This window comes from Corvus kubaryi, unplaced genomic scaffold (assembly GCF_017639235.1).
Source record: "Corvus kubaryi isolate FWS band 111438036 unplaced genomic scaffold, C.kubaryi_AGA036_p1.0 37398, whole genome shotgun sequence".
NCBI classification, from domain to species: Eukaryota; Metazoa; Chordata; class Aves; order Passeriformes; family Corvidae; genus Corvus; species Corvus kubaryi.
Window position 1 is genome coordinate 33,348,562 of NW_024581137.1, and position 18,320 is coordinate 33,366,881.

Here is an 18,320-nt window from a genome sequence, read left to right on the forward strand (position 1 = left end):
TTACACTGCAGGGGGACGGCGAGCGTGTGGGGCCCTGATGCTAATGTTTTAACTGGGATCCAAAAGGCATTCCATAACATTCCTAAAGCTTAATGACTCAACTGAAATATTCACTTAATGCACTTTTACTCTCTTTTGGTTGGCTTTAGCGAATGAAAATTAAAACATTCATTCTGAACCTTTAATTTCATTAGCTTATAGCTTCTCAGAACTCTATGTCAAAGGTCTTAAGAGAAATCATCTTGAGTTTAAGACAAAAGCATGTAAGTAAAAAAATGGCTTTCAGAAAAGCCTGTCGAGTGGAGCTCTGTTACCAACAGGAAACACTCACAAGAATGCACATACATCTCGCACAGTCAACCTTAAAAGCTTCACCTTGGCAGCAGCTACACTGACAGCCATGAACCGTGTTCGCATGTCAATCAACGTGTTCTCCTCCTACTCACAGAATCACAGGATGCTTAAGACAAAACGTAAACATTTTTTTTGAGTTCTTATCAAGTGAATCTTGCACAACGTGCAGCTCCCAAGGTGCAAGTCATTTGCAAGCCGTTCTCTGACTGCCAAAACACAATGCCTGCAGAACGGCTCTATCAGAGAACACCTTCCTGAGAAATCTAAATGTCACATGAGCAATGACAAAGTGAGCTCCAAGTACTAAAGAATGTTTCTTCACAGCATGTGTCCTAGGTGGGTTTCAATCTGTGTCAAAGACTGTTTGGTATGTGACTATAATGGCATAGGTACTTGCAACAGCTTACTCTGAGATGTAAAGCAAAATGCTTTTCTATGCAAAATGTTGCAGGACCCTTTGTTATAAAGGCATAACAGGTTCAGGAAAAAGTATGAAATTCCTATTGTCTTCACTGCATTAGGTTTTGACCACAAGATTTTACCCCCACAGAAGGAATGTAAGGAATCAGCCATTACAGTTCAACCAGCTGCTGTAACTAACTGCTTTATAGAACACCCGGTAGCTAAAAAGGTACTCAGGAAATACCATGATAGAACCAACATTTCAGACGTTCAAAGAGTGGCCTGTTAGTAACAGGCACTCCAAGTTAAGGATCAACTACTATAGGTGAAATGTAATCAGGACTCAAATATCTGCACTCCCAAATAAGCCATGATTAAATGCTTTCTACAAGTGGCTTAAGGTCTGTGAAGGCATTGACTGAACCTCACCTGAGCTTCAGAACTGTAATGTGGGTTGCAATTTTGCTGACACGTTGTAATGACTAGATCATGACTGCTTTGGGCATCCTCCACTGCACCCTGCTTTGGTACTTTCTTTTTCTTTATTTTCTATTTTTATTTTTTAACTAGCCCAGATAAAATTAGGTTGCAAAACTTGTAAGCAAATACCCTCCACAGGAGCTTTGAAAGTTTACCACAAAAGATTAGTCTTGGAAGCAAGTATGTATCCCTGGAAGTCTGTTATCCTGGTGCAACCCTTCTTTTATTACATGATGACCATCAGATAAACTCCAGTGAAGGTACAGTGTATCAGACTTAAGCATTTCAGTGTACCACATAAGAGAACACAAGACAGATGGGAACGCTCAGCAGGCTATTCAGCCAACCCTGGTAAGGTGGGAGGCTGTTAATACAAGGAGCTACCCACTTACCTGAGTCTGACTGATTGCTATATGGTTGCCATGGAGAGGTGACTGACGTTCCTTCTCTTTGTTGTGACGACTGCTCTGCTTACTGCGCTGAAGCTGCTGCCTCAGTTTGGCAATCTGCTGGAGAGAAGTTCAGGTCAAGTGAGAATGAGTTCTCGAATGGGTAACTGCTCAAATCTTCACGTATCAAGTGAACCATGGACATTTTAAATACTCTTTGGAGGATTTTATAGGCGTATGGGATTGCCTTTCCTTAAAGTATGAGCATTAAAGCTTCTTTCTGCTTATCAGATACTCCAAAGTATCTGCCCTATTCGCCAACCTAAACACAACAACAGGCTTAATTTATTTAGTGAATTTCCTCATTTACACACAAGCACTGTAATATCTGATGCAAATAAAAGGAGTCAGAATGACAATTTGTAGCATTTTCTAACCTCTAACTGGTTTAAACTGGGGACTTTGAAGCCTACAGTTTAATTTGTTTGATCTTAAACCAAACCATAATTTTTTAGTGGTAATTCATCATAAAAGTAAAGAGCCTTCACAAACAACTGGCAATCAAAATGCACTGCTCATCTTTGAGTACTTATTTAATACATTCAATAGCACTTCCCTGCAGGCAAAATTATCACAAATTCCTTCAGGCAGATGGAATTATCTTTCCTACTGTCTGCTGCAAAGATGTCTAATCAAAAGTTACATATTTTAAATGTCAAATGCAACTAAAGCCATTATCCATTTGACCTGCTCCTTAACAAGAAACCTAAGAATTTCATTTGGGGATTCCTCTACTTATTTATCCCTCCTGGGAAACTTCTACATGAAAGAGAGTACTTACCTCTATAAACATTGTCTCAAAAGTTTAGACTATGTGCAAATTCACACAACAGGTACAGACACTTCCTTAAAACCGGATAATTTGTTCCCTTAGGCTCAAATCCTACTGTTCCTCATGCTCAGCTCACTGGTATATAAGGCCATGCATGGCCCCATTTCATTTTTAACTCAGCTAGAGACAGAATTTTTAAAAACCTGAGGGCAAGTAAGGAGAATGAATGCACATGGAATTCATACATCAGCTGGAAACTAACCTCTCCTTCTGAGTGACAACTTACAAGTACATGCACTCTGTGGTTATTTCCAAGTAGTTAAATATATCACTGGTACTCTTGCAAAGCAACTCTGAGGCAGAGAATCACTTCACATCACTCTTCACAGTGTCAGAGATGACAGTGCTTGGTGAAGAGGTTTGGATGGAGCTTTGCTGCAGGCTGTGAACTTTTCTTTGTGCTGCTTCTGGTAGCACTCACAGAAGAACAATCTACCTTTAGGGCTTCATATCAAGTCTTGCCACAGCTCGTTACCCATATTTAGAGAACTGCTACTCAGAAATGGCTGAATGCTTTGATCTTTAAACAACAGACAAACAGTTCAAGACTTCCAAAAGGGTCTGTGTGTTCAATACATCCAGAAAAACAGAGCCCTAATACAGCTGCATTACTTACACAGATGAGCTACATTTAGAGAACTGGGACACTAAGCTCTTGATAAAAGGTGCAACTCAAGCACCATGTTGCAAGAAACTTCGGAGTATGAAGAGATATTTCACCTCTAAAAAATATACATATGTTTGTTGGGAACTTTTCCCTTCTTCCTGTAGGAGTAACAGCAATTGGGAAACCTAACTCCATAGATGAAAAAACATGCAGGTAACTACTCTGGTAAATATACACACATTACAAATATCTGTGTCTTACATTGGAATGCTGAAGAATGGGGAGAACTGGGAAATAATCTTCATCTTCCCTTTTAAAAACAGAGGAGAAAAATGATGCCCAGATCAGAAGACAGCTGTGGACAGAGATGGCTGGCTACAAGAATAATCAGAAAGCAAGGAGAGTGCTGTATATAAATCCTTCCTTTCTACTGCCTCTCCTTGATGCCATGCACTTCCTCCTAAATCAAAAAGTTAAATACACTATTTTGTTTAATTTAAATGAAATATGGTTTTTGAGTTCTCCTCAGGAGCACACTATGAAAAAAAATAACTACACAATACCACCTCAGAGGTCTGGCTGACTGATTTCTGTCACAAGTAAGCTTGCAAATCTTTGAGGACATAGCCTCTCACCCTAAAATTTGGATAGTGAAAGCTCTAAATGGGAGAGTGTTGATAGGCTGGTATGTCTCTAGGCTAGCCAAAAACCTTGAAGCTCTGATACTGTGAAAGGAATCAATGGATCCCTGGAATTTACGGTTCTCTCAGCCACCTCAAGAGTATGTGTATTTTGGCAGTCAATAGGTTCTTGACACTAACAAAGAAAAGACTTCTTGGGTCACTGAGGAGAAACGGAAGAGGGAAAATAGTTGATTTGACTGTGTATCTGGAGCTGATACGATCACTTAAGCCAAACAAGCAATGCAGTGAAGAAACAGATGTGCCTTCTTAGATCATACATCCTTAGCCCTGAACTTGCAGGACCCTAACTGTCCATGATGTGGTAGTTACCTTTCGACAAGAAAATGAGAAAGTAACAATGGGCATATAAAAAGGAATTCGCCATTTCTTATTTATCCTGCAGACCTGGGAGACAGAGGCCTGCTGGTTGTCTGTGCAGTGTCAATGAGTACATGAAATTCGCTGAACTAAATGATGCTCCAGCTCTTCACCAAGGGGAGTCCACAGTGTTCTACCACTTGCTAAAGCTAATTCTGACACTGCAATAGCTCTTTTTCTTCTATAAGATTGTCTTTTAATTACCAATTATTCTCTATCTCAAACTGAAATAAAGTCACTACTACTAACAGGAATAGACAGCTGTGCTAGCTTCCTTGAAGTTTATCTACACCTTCTTCTCAGGTAGAGAAGCATCATCAGAGCATCAAACATAAGCAAAATGATCTACAGACAATTATGAGGTACCCTAATTCTTACAAAACAAATATAATTTATGGAGTAAAAAAGGATCTGAAACATATGCCTTGATGGCACCTGTTCTACCAATTATCTCAAAGAAGCAGCAGATCCTTTCTCTTGGGCACTCAACTGATGCAGCTAATATGAGCTAGGGAGCCTGCTGTGCGAAGAAAATGGTGCCAAGTGAGTGGTATCAGGAAAACAGGCACTTGAAGATCCACCATCAGACCAGATCTATTCAAAGAAAATAGTGCCAAGGAAATGGCAGGAAAGGAACCATGTGCTATGCTGGGGAAACCAAAGGGCAGTAACAAAACACTCCATTTTCACCGAGCAGCTAAGAACAGAAAAGGTTTGGGACACCACTTCCCTCATACGCCCAAGTTCTGAGCATGAACATGACTGGGGCATACACAGTCATATTAAGGAACATATGTAAATCATCCCAAAAAGATCTCACATGTATCCTAAAGCATCCACTTGTCGAAGACATTTAAGTGTTAGCCTTGCGCATATGTGCACTTAGATCCATAACATGTGAATTATATAAGTAAACAAATTCAAATGTTCTCCCTGCCTACCTAACTTGAAGACATGCAGAACATTTCCTTTAGAAAATACAGCTATTTTCTTAGAGGATACAGCTGAAAGTAAAACAAATTTTAAAACAAGAATCAAGGAATTTATAAAGGAGTGAACTCAATTTGAATGCTACTTCCAATGTTCGAATGCCCTTTGTTATTGAAAACTGTTTTGCTACATTTTGATGGGTAAACATATATGTAGGGAATTTCAAAGTACATCTTTTAATTCACAATTTGGCAAGTACTCTCATGTGACTGCATGGAGGGGGAAAACAGCATAAATCTGTGCACATTTCAAAAAAAATTAAAGAGAATTTTCAGCCTTTGCTCTTCCAGTGACTGTTCTCTACAATGTTGCTGATGCAGCGGCAAGACTCTTTTCTTCACCTATTTTAAAGTAATTTATAAAAAACCCCCACCAACAATGAACACCAAGGAAACACAAAGATCAGTGCATCAGAAACCTACACAAAGTCATTCAGGGCACAAAGTTTCAATTTGGTCTTAATGGTTTACTGTCAGTCAAAGATAAAATGACCATCCAGGATTATTAAACAAATCACGAAAACCCCCTACAAATATATTTTCTGCTTCCTAAGTATTTCTCCAGCTCGAAGCTGTACAATGAATAATATTAATTTTGTCTATGCCACTTGTAATATGCATGCAGTCTAATATAACTAATGCCACTAAACTGAGAAATAACCAAATTAGGTCAGTGCTTTACAACACTGGGATAATCTAGAGTATCTTGGTAGTTTTTCCCTTTTGAAGGGACCTAGATGCAGACGAATATGAAGGAACCTGACACATCCCACTGTACCTCTCCAAATGCTCACTAATATTTACCAGTCAATAGGCTGTATTTCTACAGCTCAGGCTACACAACATGGTAACTTCCTACTGCTGAACAAACCACAAACTCCTTGGCAATGAGTGAGCTCCACCTCAATCACTAAATGTTTGTTAATAAACGAGTTAACCAGTAAGTCAAAAAGCAAAACAAGCATTAGAAATTCACCCTAAACCTTTGAATACAATCTTTCAATTGGTATATGAAAGCCCATTAGGCATGCAAGCTCTCATATTCAATTCTCTTTTATTCCCAAGTCCTTTTCAAGTACTCTGAAAGAGCAAAAGGGACCTTCCAATGGGGGGCTGTTGCTGTCTGTGTAACAGATATAGCACAGAGAGCTGCTTAAGGGAAGTGAAAAATCAGCTGTCTGAAATATGTCTTTAAAAACCTATACAAAGCGAAAACTACTTGCTTAAAATAGAGGGTTTTTCCCAGTTCTGGGTAAATTCCAGTTCAGGGTAAGCTATAACTAAAATTGTCCCTGAACAACGTCAACAGAATTTCAAACTAATTATTCAGGTTGAAAAGGGAAAAAATACCAGTGTTTTTAGCCATTACTTGGTTTGTATCCAGTATAAAGACTGATAGCAATCTTCATCTCCCAGTCAAGACATGTACCTACTGAAATAATGTTAAAGCAGTCCGGCATCATCTTAGACAAGTTACACTCAAGACTTCCTAAAATCAAGTAGTAGAGCCCTTCAGAATAAACAAATTCTTTAAAAGCAGATTTCGTTATGAAATTATTAAAGGGAAGTTTATATTGAGAGCTGGGGACTTCTAAATTTCTAACAGACTCACTACAAGAAAGCAAATATATCTATTTCAGTGCTAGACATTTAATCCTGACACATACCTATCCCAATTAAGGGCAAAGTAAGTTTTACTACCCAAAGTGAAATCCTTTTTAAAAGTGGTAATTCTGAATTCATTTGCTTGCTTGGGATCTTAAACCTATACACTCACTCTTAGTTTTTACGATACAGATCTTTAAAAAAGAGCTACCAGTTGTATTAAACAAATGTATCTCATTTTAATAGTACTCAAATTTAACCAAGAAAATAATTTTTTTAAACTTAAATGCATATTCAATCTTATTTTATCAAAACCACTAACTATCACACAAGTGTTTAGCTAGTTTACAGAACCAACATATTAAAAAAAAAAAAACCATGCTAGAAACCATCCCATTAATTTCTGAAGCAAGAAAACATGAATCCAAACTGCAAAAACAACCCAAGGAAACTGCAAACAGCTATCTACTTGTTTACTGTCAAACACTATGGGAAACAATTCAAAATTCTAAGCAGAACAATGTTACCTACACCACACATAACAAAAGCAATTGCCCAGGAGAAGGTGGTATTTTTATTTTCATTACTTAAGCTTTTGCTTTCAGCTGCCCGTAGTTTTGTCAAATATCTACCATGCAACATTCTGATCTTCTATCTCCTCCCCATCAGACTTCAGTACAAGTGTTACAGTTGTTTAAGAATGTGATTTAAAATGAAAGGGGGGTGGAAGAGATTTTACCATTTTATGTGCCAAAACACATTACTTTAGCTTTTTACCTGTATAGTTCTGTTTTCCACTGTTTTGGATGAAAAAGCCAAACATTTGCCTGGGGGTCCTTTATGCTGCAAATGTGCTCTTCTAGTCCCTTGGAAGAATCTTTACATTTGGTGAAGCTTTGGCAAAAATTTCAGTTTGCACATGTTCAAGAAAGATATCTGGAACTGGCAGCTGCATTTGTTAACAATTCTGCCTCTCGTGGGCTTCACACTTTGAATGGAACCACCCCAGAGAATTCCTCCTTCCAGGAACTGCAGATTACTGTGGCACAAACAAAGTGAGTGCACAGATACTCTTGGTATTGAACAAACACTTAACACCCACCACACACAGGCTGACACGTGAGGGAAAGGAAAAAGAAAGGGATAAAATAGAAGCCAAACAATGGAGAGCCACAACTGACAAGGAGCTGGAAGGTAACAGAGTAAGAGCTCTAAGAGGGTAGATGACGAGTGCTGGATGATGCATGCAGAATGACACTGGGTTATGAATCCAAGGAACTAGAAAAGGTAAGAAAACTGTCCTGAGTAGCTTGAGAAAGGAAAACAGAGGAAGGGGAAGAACTGTAAGCTGAAGAAGACAAGGGTGGTTTTGGGGCGAACAACCATTGCAAAGTTTGGATAGAAACAACTCCCTTCCACAGAACCTATTTTGTCCACTAATGCATTCTAACGAAAAAGGAACCGTGAAACACATTGGCCACACATTTCTTATCTTTCTCGTGTGGTCAGTACACCAAGAGGGTGGCAACCCAGCACAATGGATCACTGTTATCAAATAGCAGAGACTTGCTTATATGCTGAAGGTTTCACTATCACTGACAGCCACAGGCCTGTGGTGAAGTACAGCTGCCTGTTGCACAAGTTGATAGGGAACTGCCAGAATACGAAGGATAGTCTCTCAGTAAAAGCAAGGAAACATTATCCTAGAAAAACAGATGCTCCTCCTGTCTGTATTATAATTTCTTTGTGCTGGTAGGTAAGGTTTAAGCCAAAACTTCTCTGACACAAAACTCCTTCTGCACTAATTTCTGATCACTTAATCTGTGATTCTGAATGCTTCCTCACAGCTGCAGATGAAGTCATCCAGGCAACTGAAGGCCCATGTTCCAACACATCAAGGTTTCATAAGAGGTACTGAGTGAGATGGGAACAGAAAAACCTCTTTGGATCAACCTCCCTTTGGCCCAGGTCCTCATCTTTAAAAATGAGGCTATTGCCACCAGTGGATTGCAAGATTATTCCGTATTTGTCAAATGTGATTTTAAAATTTGAGTAATTAAACTTGCATTACTCCTTTTGATAATTACTCTATCAATGTCTGTCCAGAAAAGGAATATATACTGCCTCTAACTTCTTCTCCTAAGATAACCTATACATTTCTTCTCATTTTTGAATGTCCTATTCAACAGAGAGTCAGGAAAGAACATGCAAAAAGCCCAGAGTATGAGGGAAAGTTACACCTCATGGGAACATGCTGCAGGATTTTTTTTTTTTAAGAAAGTGCAGAAGAAGAAGAGAGGCTACACCCTTCCTGACAGCGGCATGAGGCTGAATGTAGCCCCTTATTAGGTTCTGGACAGATTTAGTTACTCAAACTCTGGACAAAATGGAGGTTACTGGGACAAAAACTGAGATACTGTCATTTCAGCTGAGCTGGAGACCATTTTACTGTATCTACTTTCTCATGATGCAAATCCACTTCACTTTTGGTAGGTTCTTTCTAGTTGCAATTATAGTCTACAGCAAAATATTTTTGACTAAAGAGCATTTCAAGTACTCATACCATTACTGTATCAACACCTTTTTGTGAAAGCGGTGTCCTCTCGATCTCCAACCTAAAATTTGAACAAAATTTCTAAACAAGAATATGTTAACACACCACCTGACACTTTGCCTCTTTCAGGAGAGCAGCATTAAAGATCAGAGAGCTAACTAAGGTAACACTGAACAGAAAGCGAGCAACAAGAAGCTGGTTCCTCAATGCTCACTCTGGCCAGTCTTTCACAGCCAATGCTTCATAGTATGCAGGGAGGAAGTCCAACAAGCATAAAATAACAATCACTCTTCAAACAACTCTTAGATTGGAGGTAAAACCTGTTTCAAAAGCAAAAGAGGAGAGGGAAAGGGTGCAGATTCCATGACTACAGCAAGGGTTTAAAAAATATCTTGGGCTTATCAAAATTTGAAAGGCTCCACTGTGTAAAACTTCTCACCTCTTTCAGCTGATCAGCACTTCCCCACGATGCTGAGCGCTGATGTGATCTCTTTTCTGCTCCCTCTTCAGCCCAACAACTGGGTGTCTAGAAGGGGGGGAAAAAAAAATGCACTGTACTGAATTCTCCAGGTAAGACGAACTTTTGGCATAAATTACTGCTTTACTCTTTAGGCAGTGTCAGAGTTACGTGAATAAATCTCAGAATCTGATATGCAGCACTAATAGTCTCAACAAATAAAAAGCAATACAGAAAACCAAAGCTTTGTAAACTTGCATTTACAAAGCACAAGAACAATGCACATTACTGAATAAGGAATCAGAGGCCTGACAAAAACCTCACCTGGCTGCTCCCACCTGGTGCTTTGGTATCCATGTCTATGTTTCACTCAGCAGACAGTTTAGAAAACCACAAGATTAAAAAAACTGTACAACAACCTCAAGCCAGGATTCACTTCTCTCACCTGTCTTCCTCAACCACTGGACCACACAACCAATCCCTTCTTGCTAACTCTGACTTGATAGAGTTTGATACACCTTTTATTATTTTTGGCACCAACTTACACGAGCAGTACCGTAACACGCAGGCCTTTTTCAGCCATATCTCAAAGCCAAGACGTTTGGGGACTGTCCTCAGATGCAGGAGCTAAAGTTAAACCCCAAAGACTGAGAAGCATCTGAAAGCCCAAACTCTCAACTACTATGCTTATTCGCCACAAGGCTATTATGAAAATTGAGGTTATCCACCAGAATTCCTGACCAAGAGAGTCACAGGAACAATGGAAACATCTAAAATTCAGGAAGAGTTTGGGATATCAACTATATAAAACACAGGGCTACAGGCACATAAATATAAAGCTGTTTATGTTGGGGGCTTTTTTCCCCAACAGCTTCTACTGGTATCAGCTGAATATTTCACAGTAAGTCCAAAAGAAATAAAACCATACCACTGAAAACAACAATTTGTCCATGGGGTTTTTAAGGGAGGGGGCCACTGCTGAGACTTCTAGGGAGACAGAATCCCAGCCGGCAGGACAAATAGGATCTGGGATCCACATCCCTGTGGGACGTGTTCTCAGGCATGGAAACCCTGATCCTCCACAGCTTTCCTTACTCTTGCTTCCTATCTAGGATCTAGAAACTTCTGTAGTACCCACATGGATAACACAGATTCTGTTTGGCTGAGGAAGGAGCCTGGCCACCACCTTGGAGAACACCATAAAGCCAACAGCTCCTCGCTGCCCTGCAAAGGGAGCCGAGAGCAGCCCCCAGACCAGGCCCCTCCAGCTAAACCAGGCCAGGAATGGCACCATCAAGCACAGAACTGCAATTTTAGAGCATGGGCTGCACCTTCATAACCACCACACTGCCACAGCATTACACAGCCTACAGCCCAGCGCCTAACTCATCAGTGCTAATATTTAATGTACTCAGTCTCTGTGTGCACAGGCCTACTCAACCCTCTTGTGTTTTCTGCCAGCCCTGCACTTTCCATGGTTTTGGTGGGGCTTTTTCTCTGCTATTTTTACACCACCAGTAATACTTCAGCCAAAGGCCCAGCAAGCCGTGTGGGCGACTAGAAAGCAAAACGGAAAAAAATCAGTCCTGAAGTTTTTCCTGCATGCTCCCAGAAAAAACAAGTTCTTATATTAAAAATTAAGAGTTCTGTGTATTTATTACTTGACTCCGTCACGTAATACCCATTTCTGTTTGGGTCTGGGGAAGAAACCAGAAGATAATGCGGTTACGAAAAAAAGAATAAAATCAAATGTGAAAAGTTAAAACAGATACTTAAAACTACATGAAAGACAAGGCAGTCCCTCAGCCAGGCAATGCTTAACTCTCCTGACCCAAAGCAGAGCCTCTGCCAACATGCATGTGCCACCTGTGTGTGCATCTGCCTGCTCTGCATTTTAACAGAGCCACATTCTAAATAATTACTTGTTTTTGCAGATCAGGTACTTACCATCTTCTCTGGAATTTGTGTGAAAGACATTCTGTTGGGTTTAAATGATGGGTTTTTTTAAACACTGAAGTGGCTTGCAGATTTCTACTGAACTAGAGAAAATGAGGAAAATTTTTTACTTTTTCAAAATCACAGGCTTTCACAATCTGTTACAATTTACTTTCCAATTTAAATTGCTCTTACAGTATTTTACTATATCCCAAGTACAGCTGGGATATAGTGCCACACCCTCACACAACAACAGCATCGCAAAGGGAATTCTCAGAAAATTTATCTTTCAAGAGTGTTTTCTGAATACAGCACTGCTCCACAATTTGGGGAACACCAGGATGATGCAGAAGCAGGCAGTTTGGCAGTTTAAATACTTACTGGTAGTGCAGGAGGGTGTAGCAGGGATCACTATAAGCTCATATCCTTTCAACTACAGCTTAATAAACTGAAAAGATACCAAGAATCTAAAAAGCCAAGTGACTTTCTCAATGAAGAGAAGTACACTGTTAAAAAACAAAACAAATATATAGAATACATGAGCTTGATAGTATTTTTAGTAAACACAGATACTGATCCAGATAGCAAGGACAAAAAGCAAACTAAAATCAACCCCTGAAGTTCATCAACAACACCGACTGTTAGGAGAGAGAGATGGGAATCCTTATATTGCAGAGGATTTATTCAGAAATCAAAAATAAAAATCAGAAAATATCTATTCACTTAATCCTAAATTTTGTACTTGTTCAAGTATGCTTTGACATTCTCTTCCACTCAAATAGCATCTCCCTGGAGACAAGGACTACATGGGTGCTTTCAGCCCCTGGTGAACTGAGTCAAGATACAATCCTTCAAAATATACACAGTATACAAGGGGCACACTATCTGTGACCCCAAATTTTACCTACAGTATTAGATTACGAGCACTGTATGATGTTCCTAGCACAATACTGAAGTTGGACAACATTATATTAATGTGCTACTTCGAGGCAGATTTAAAAAAGAAAAAGCTTTACAAAAATAATACAACATAAGCAGTTACTACAATATTATAGCAAGGTAGTCTTCTTCAAACCACAGAAATTGCTGCTTATAATATATTGTAATCCACATTATATGAAGAATAGTTTTGGGTTTGTAACATCAAATCCTTGTATTCAAGCAAAAGCTTTCAAAAAACAAACAGAAACACCCCAGACTAGTTGCAGTCAAACAGAAATTCTGCTTTTCTAAGTTTAGCTTATGTTTGACCACCTCATATCTCACTTAAATGCTGTCATTTAGACCACAAATATTGATGGATGTGTTGCATCCACAATCTGTCACATTTCATGAAAATTATTTACGACTTCCACAAAAGAGGCTAATCAATGGAAGCTGCAAGTGTACTTCTCAAGTGTTAAACATATGAAAAAAATATTAAAGTCAAACCATAATTCAGAATTGTATCAGAAGAAAAAAATCTGAATCACAATAAACAAAACCACAGCTGCTGCACCTCAAGTCAGAGAGAAAGAGTACCTCTAACAGTAAGAGAGGTCAGGCACCTAATGTGAAACTAGTAACATTTCAGAGCAGAAAGAAATTTAGAGCATCACAGAAGTGATGCACTGAACTTCATGAAGAAGGATTAGTCCTGCTAAGATTTTAGGGGAAGAACCTTGAAAACATTAGATAACGCATGCTGCACCTACAAAACATGGATCCTTTGTTTTCAAGATGTGAAGGTTTATGTTCCATTTCAGTTGACATACGGGATAGGACATGCTCAGAATGCCACATCTGTTTGCTCTCTTCAGTCTTCATGTAAACCATAACCACCATTGTTACTCACCAACCTTGTGGAGATCAGCACTTTTTCCAACACGTTTGGTAATCCTGCCTTGCTTTTCCACCCATGCCAGGGACATACACCTACATTCTTTCCACTTATATCAGAATGACTGCATAGCATACCAACCTACCTAAACCTAAAATAAGACTGTATTACTTTAAGTATCTCACATTTATTGCCAGCCCTTCACTCCAATTACTACATCCAGCCTGCATTCTGGAATACCTATGTATGTCCATGCTTTACAGGGGAAGCAATGTGTTTTTGAAGAACTTCCACGTTTTAAAGAAACCCAACAGCAGCACTAGAACATAAGAACTGATGGGTTTTCAGGTATTTCTAAAGCATTCAAAGGCCATCTAGAAACTTCACAAAAAGAAATTGCCAAAGCAGTTAGAAGTCAATTTGACTATAGATGATGACTCTTAAACATCAAATTATGACTCTTAAACATATGTTACCAGGTTAAGTAAGGTTCGAAGGACAAACTCATAGTTCTATGACACATCTTATTCCCTGTTCTTTCTGCCAGTGTACATCATTAAAATATCCCATAAAATCAATGACAACTAACAGACCAATAAAAAAGCTTCATGGAATTGATCCTCTTCATTTATGACTGTTAACTTTAGAGCAAAAAAAAAAAAAAAATCTACCCAGAAGAAAACAAAACGTGCCTAACGAGAGCTAACTACATTAAAGCCTTGACCTATCCACAAGAAAAACGTATTTTAGCCAAGCATTCCAGCCTAGTAACTCTGCACTGTTCTTTAGGTCAGAGAGAAGTAAAAATTCTCAAAGGTGTTTTGCAAACTTTCTTTCATTTCATCTGTGCAATACCTAATTGCCATATACAATGAGAAAAACTGGATTCCAGTTGGATTGCTGGATATGCCTCAGTCATCAATTGGAAATTACTGGATAATAAATATGCCACTTGGCCATTTGTTTGTTTCTTTGTATTATTTAGATAGAGAAAGATTACACAGATTAACTGGCAATATTTTTGTTATGACATTAACACCATGTTTCTTTTTAATATCTCTTTTTTAATTTTATAAATATCTTTTTAATTACTTAGCTACTGCCAAATAATTATATTTATCAACTCTGACAATTATCCAAAGGTTTCTGAAGATTCCAAGGTTAGACACAGCCATTTCTATATCTAGTTGTTCTTTACACTATGAAGGGGGAAATACTTAAACGATGAAGCATAAAGAAGTGGTGTACAAAATTGTTCCATCAGTGCTCCAAAAGAGACAGAAAAAATGGGGAAAGAAGTTATACTGAGTTTTAAATGGCCTTAATGAAAAGTTCAGATTTTAAAAAAGGAGAGGAAGGTAGGACAATGAAGGAACTCAGGAAAGGGAATCACGAAGTACATCAACAAATGTAACTTCCTACAACAGGAAGTTTACCTGCATTTCTGAAATACTAAAGCATGACTAAATAAAATTGCATACCTCTGATTATCCAAAACGTGCTGCTCCTTAAAGATCAGCTAGCTGTATGCAGATGCACACACACACGCATGAACATACACACAGAATTCTGAGAAATACTGATTTGTACAAATACCACAATGCAGTGTTACAGTGTATTTTTCCAAAAGCAAACATAACCACCTCACTGCTCTTCTGCATTTTCAGTCAAATCACTTGAGGCAAGTAAGAGGGACACAGAAATATGAACCGTAGTCCTATTCTCCAAGACGTGACAGAAACTAAACCAAACAAAATTCTGCTCCCTCCCATCTATTCTTATGAAGAAACATTTTACTCATGAGCATTATACAGGTTGAAAGAATTTAAGTGGAAACAAGAACTTGGAATAAAACTCATTAAACGTTCATCTGATCACCATGAAGACCAGAAACTGTCTCTCTTTCTTTAAAAACAAAAAGTCTAAGAAATTTGGAACAGCCATAATTACAACCTTAACAAAACTCCACAAAATCTGGATTTTAGACTAATGTTTAATTAGGAACAAAACATACCCTTGAAAGAGAAATAATTATTCCACCTACCATGTAAGTTATACTGACAGCATTGTTCATGAATTTATAAGTAAAACAAGAGATAATTTATTCTCCAATGAAACATGCTCGTACAGAAGAATGGTTTATTGATTTTCATTATCTTCTTTTTATTTAACCTAATTTGCGATGCATGCACCCTATCAACAACTTGGAACTCATCCTTAGTTCTCGAAATTAGATATACTTCAAACTACACAGAGCTCAAACAACAAAAACCCAGACACACACTAAAACACAAGACAATGTTTTATGATCATCTTAAAGCCTTCCTAGTGAGCATTTTATTTGGGAAAAAAAACCCCACCAAACAAAAAAACCCCTCAAACTGGAAATCACTGAGCAAATCAATATGCTTGTTACCTTTTACATATTCATAGTCCCAAGGAGTGACTCAGCTTAAGCACTGATAAACGCTTGAGTTTGGCGTAACTTGGAAAAAAAGACAGCTGATATAATTCTTTACTAGGAGATAGCCACAAATCCAAACCCTGAGATCTCACTGTTCCTACCCCTTTGAAATAATACTTGATTTTGTAATGACAGCAGTATGCTTTTCCTCTCTGTTATACCTGATTATGCTGAAAAGGTAAAACTTCATTTTTAGTTTCTGAATGAGGCAAAAGGAGGCAGCCAACAGTTCACATAACCTGAACACTTACTTGAGCTCACTAGGAAAGCAATTTTACTGCCAAATACTTGGAGCTCAAATATTTATAGAACACTTTGTTTATCTTTTCCGTAACTAGTGAAAAGGTTTGTTTGTGAATGTTTAAATATTCTAAATTTTCTATTCATAAGAGTATTTGTAAAGATTGATATGGATATATATTTTAAGAGAGCGGTTGAGAAATAAAGTAAGTACAAAGCATGCTACTGAAAATCTCCTGAATGGAAATTTTATTTTCAAAACAGAAAGACTTTAAAGGCACAGTATTGTGAAAGGAAGGCACCTTGAAAATAAATCCAGGATTAAGGGCTTTTTAGGTAGATCCTTTTGTGACAGTAAATATGACTGCTGCTTTTTTGCTAAAACTAACTGTCTGGTTCCAAAATAAGCAGGACATGAAGACAGGTTTTTCCAAAGGGTCCTCACCAAAGTTTCTAAAATTTTTCTTGGAACATTTTAATCATCAGTTTCTCAAATTCATTAAATGAGATTTCTGAAACATACAGACCCATTTTTTTTTCTTTTCTAAGCGTTCTATGCTTATCTTTACCCCATCAAAGAGCTTCCTGCATTGCAAGACAGCATATTTTAGAGACGAGGAAACTTCTACATACATTCTAACTTGTCCTGAGAAACTCAGTATTACACAAAAGACTAGAACCATAGAATCTATTTCAAGACCCATGATAACTATGGATCAGAATCATGGCACAAGAGATAAGCAACTGATTTAACAACTACACCTACACTGCCTGTTAGATTGAAAACATAACTGAAGAGAGCTAGTTTCTTCTGGTTTCCAATTTAGTTTGGAAGTCAAACTCAAATGGCTTATTCCAAACCCCAAAAGCACTACTGAAAAAACAAGAATGCAGCTCCTTTGATAATAATTGTAGGCTGGTTAGAATTATGTATTTTTAATCATCTTTGGGGGCAACAAGCTCCAGCAGGAGGAGGAAGCAGGCAAGAAAGAACGTTCACATTTCTAGCCAAAGAGCACTGGAGCAGCAGAATGCCCCAGCAGCCTACCTGCCATAGGCTCCTACCAAAGACAGAGCTCTGAAGAGAATCCAAGGCTATGACAAGAGTATCAGGCCATCAATAACCTCCGTAGCCTTCCCTCACCCCCATGCATACACACAAACACACTTTTTGAGACCAACAGATTTATTACCATGACTTAGTAAAATCTTTAGTTTGTCAGCCACTGCTATAGGGACTCTTTCTTAAATAACATTCAGCACAATTTTGCATATAGCAGCTTCAAAATAAACCAGACACAAGGCTGAGATTGATCAGCCTCAACAGATCTGCCCACACTGAGAAAATTATTTTTAACAAACTGTTTTCTAAAAGCATAAAAATATTACCGTCGCATACCACGTTACTGCATTAGCACCGATTAAAAAAAGACTACTGCAACCTATTTTAGGGTTTCATATTTATAATAAAATTAAGTGAATCCACATTTCTTCAGAATTAAATTGAGTAGACAGTTACATGAAACATCTCTGTTGTCTTGTTTTACAGCTTTTACCTGAGTAGATTTATCTTTCATACATGAAGGGTAGTGTACATGGGGATCACGTGGCCACTGTCCTGTGAGGTAAGGTCCTGTTATTGTGTCCAAAGAAGAAGTTCGCCTTATGGTACCAGAAGTTCTGATTTGCTGGGATTTTGGCCTGTCCACTGTAGAAAACCAGAACAAAACCAACAAAAAAGTCAGGCTAAATTTGATGCGAAATGTTAAAAGCTAGCTATGACACACAATGGCAAAAACATATCAGAAACCTTTGTCTAAATGCCAAGCTGAAAAGAATGCCATCACATCAAAGCAAATAACATCAGACAAAGCAGAAAAACAAATAGAAAAGGGAAAATTTAACAGTCACAAAACCCCCACAATGCTTCAGGTGTTCATATCTGCGAAGAACTGGGCTACTTATGCTATGTATTTTCATCAGCAAAAAACATCAAGCAAATTTAAATACAGTGATGATGCAACTCAGGAAAGCCAGACACGCAGAAATAGAAAATATAGCACAGTATAGCA

At 38.3% G+C, this 18,320-nt stretch overlaps 1 protein-coding gene across 4 annotated transcripts in view; it reads right to left on the reverse strand.

The window, feature by feature from the left end:
- Positions 1–18,320, reverse strand: part of GLCCI1 (glucocorticoid induced 1) — a 54,323-nt gene that overhangs the window by 16,192 nt on the left and 19,811 nt on the right. For 2 of the 4 annotated variants that reach the window (XR_006018523.1, XM_042043144.1), the window contains exons 2-4: positions 17,805–17,956; positions 9,773–9,859; positions 1,629–1,745 (exon numbers count right to left, since the gene is read on the reverse strand). Coding sequence is in view for 3 of the 4 variants with exons in the window: in XM_042043144.1 (XP_041899078.1) it covers positions 1,629–1,745; positions 9,773–9,859; positions 17,805–17,956 (356 nt within the window). In the remaining variant the exon portion in view is untranslated. The remainder of the gene's footprint in view (positions 1–1,628; positions 1,746–9,772; positions 9,860–17,804; positions 17,957–18,320) is intronic. The other 2 variants (XM_042043145.1, XM_042043146.1) reach the window with 2 other exon arrangements.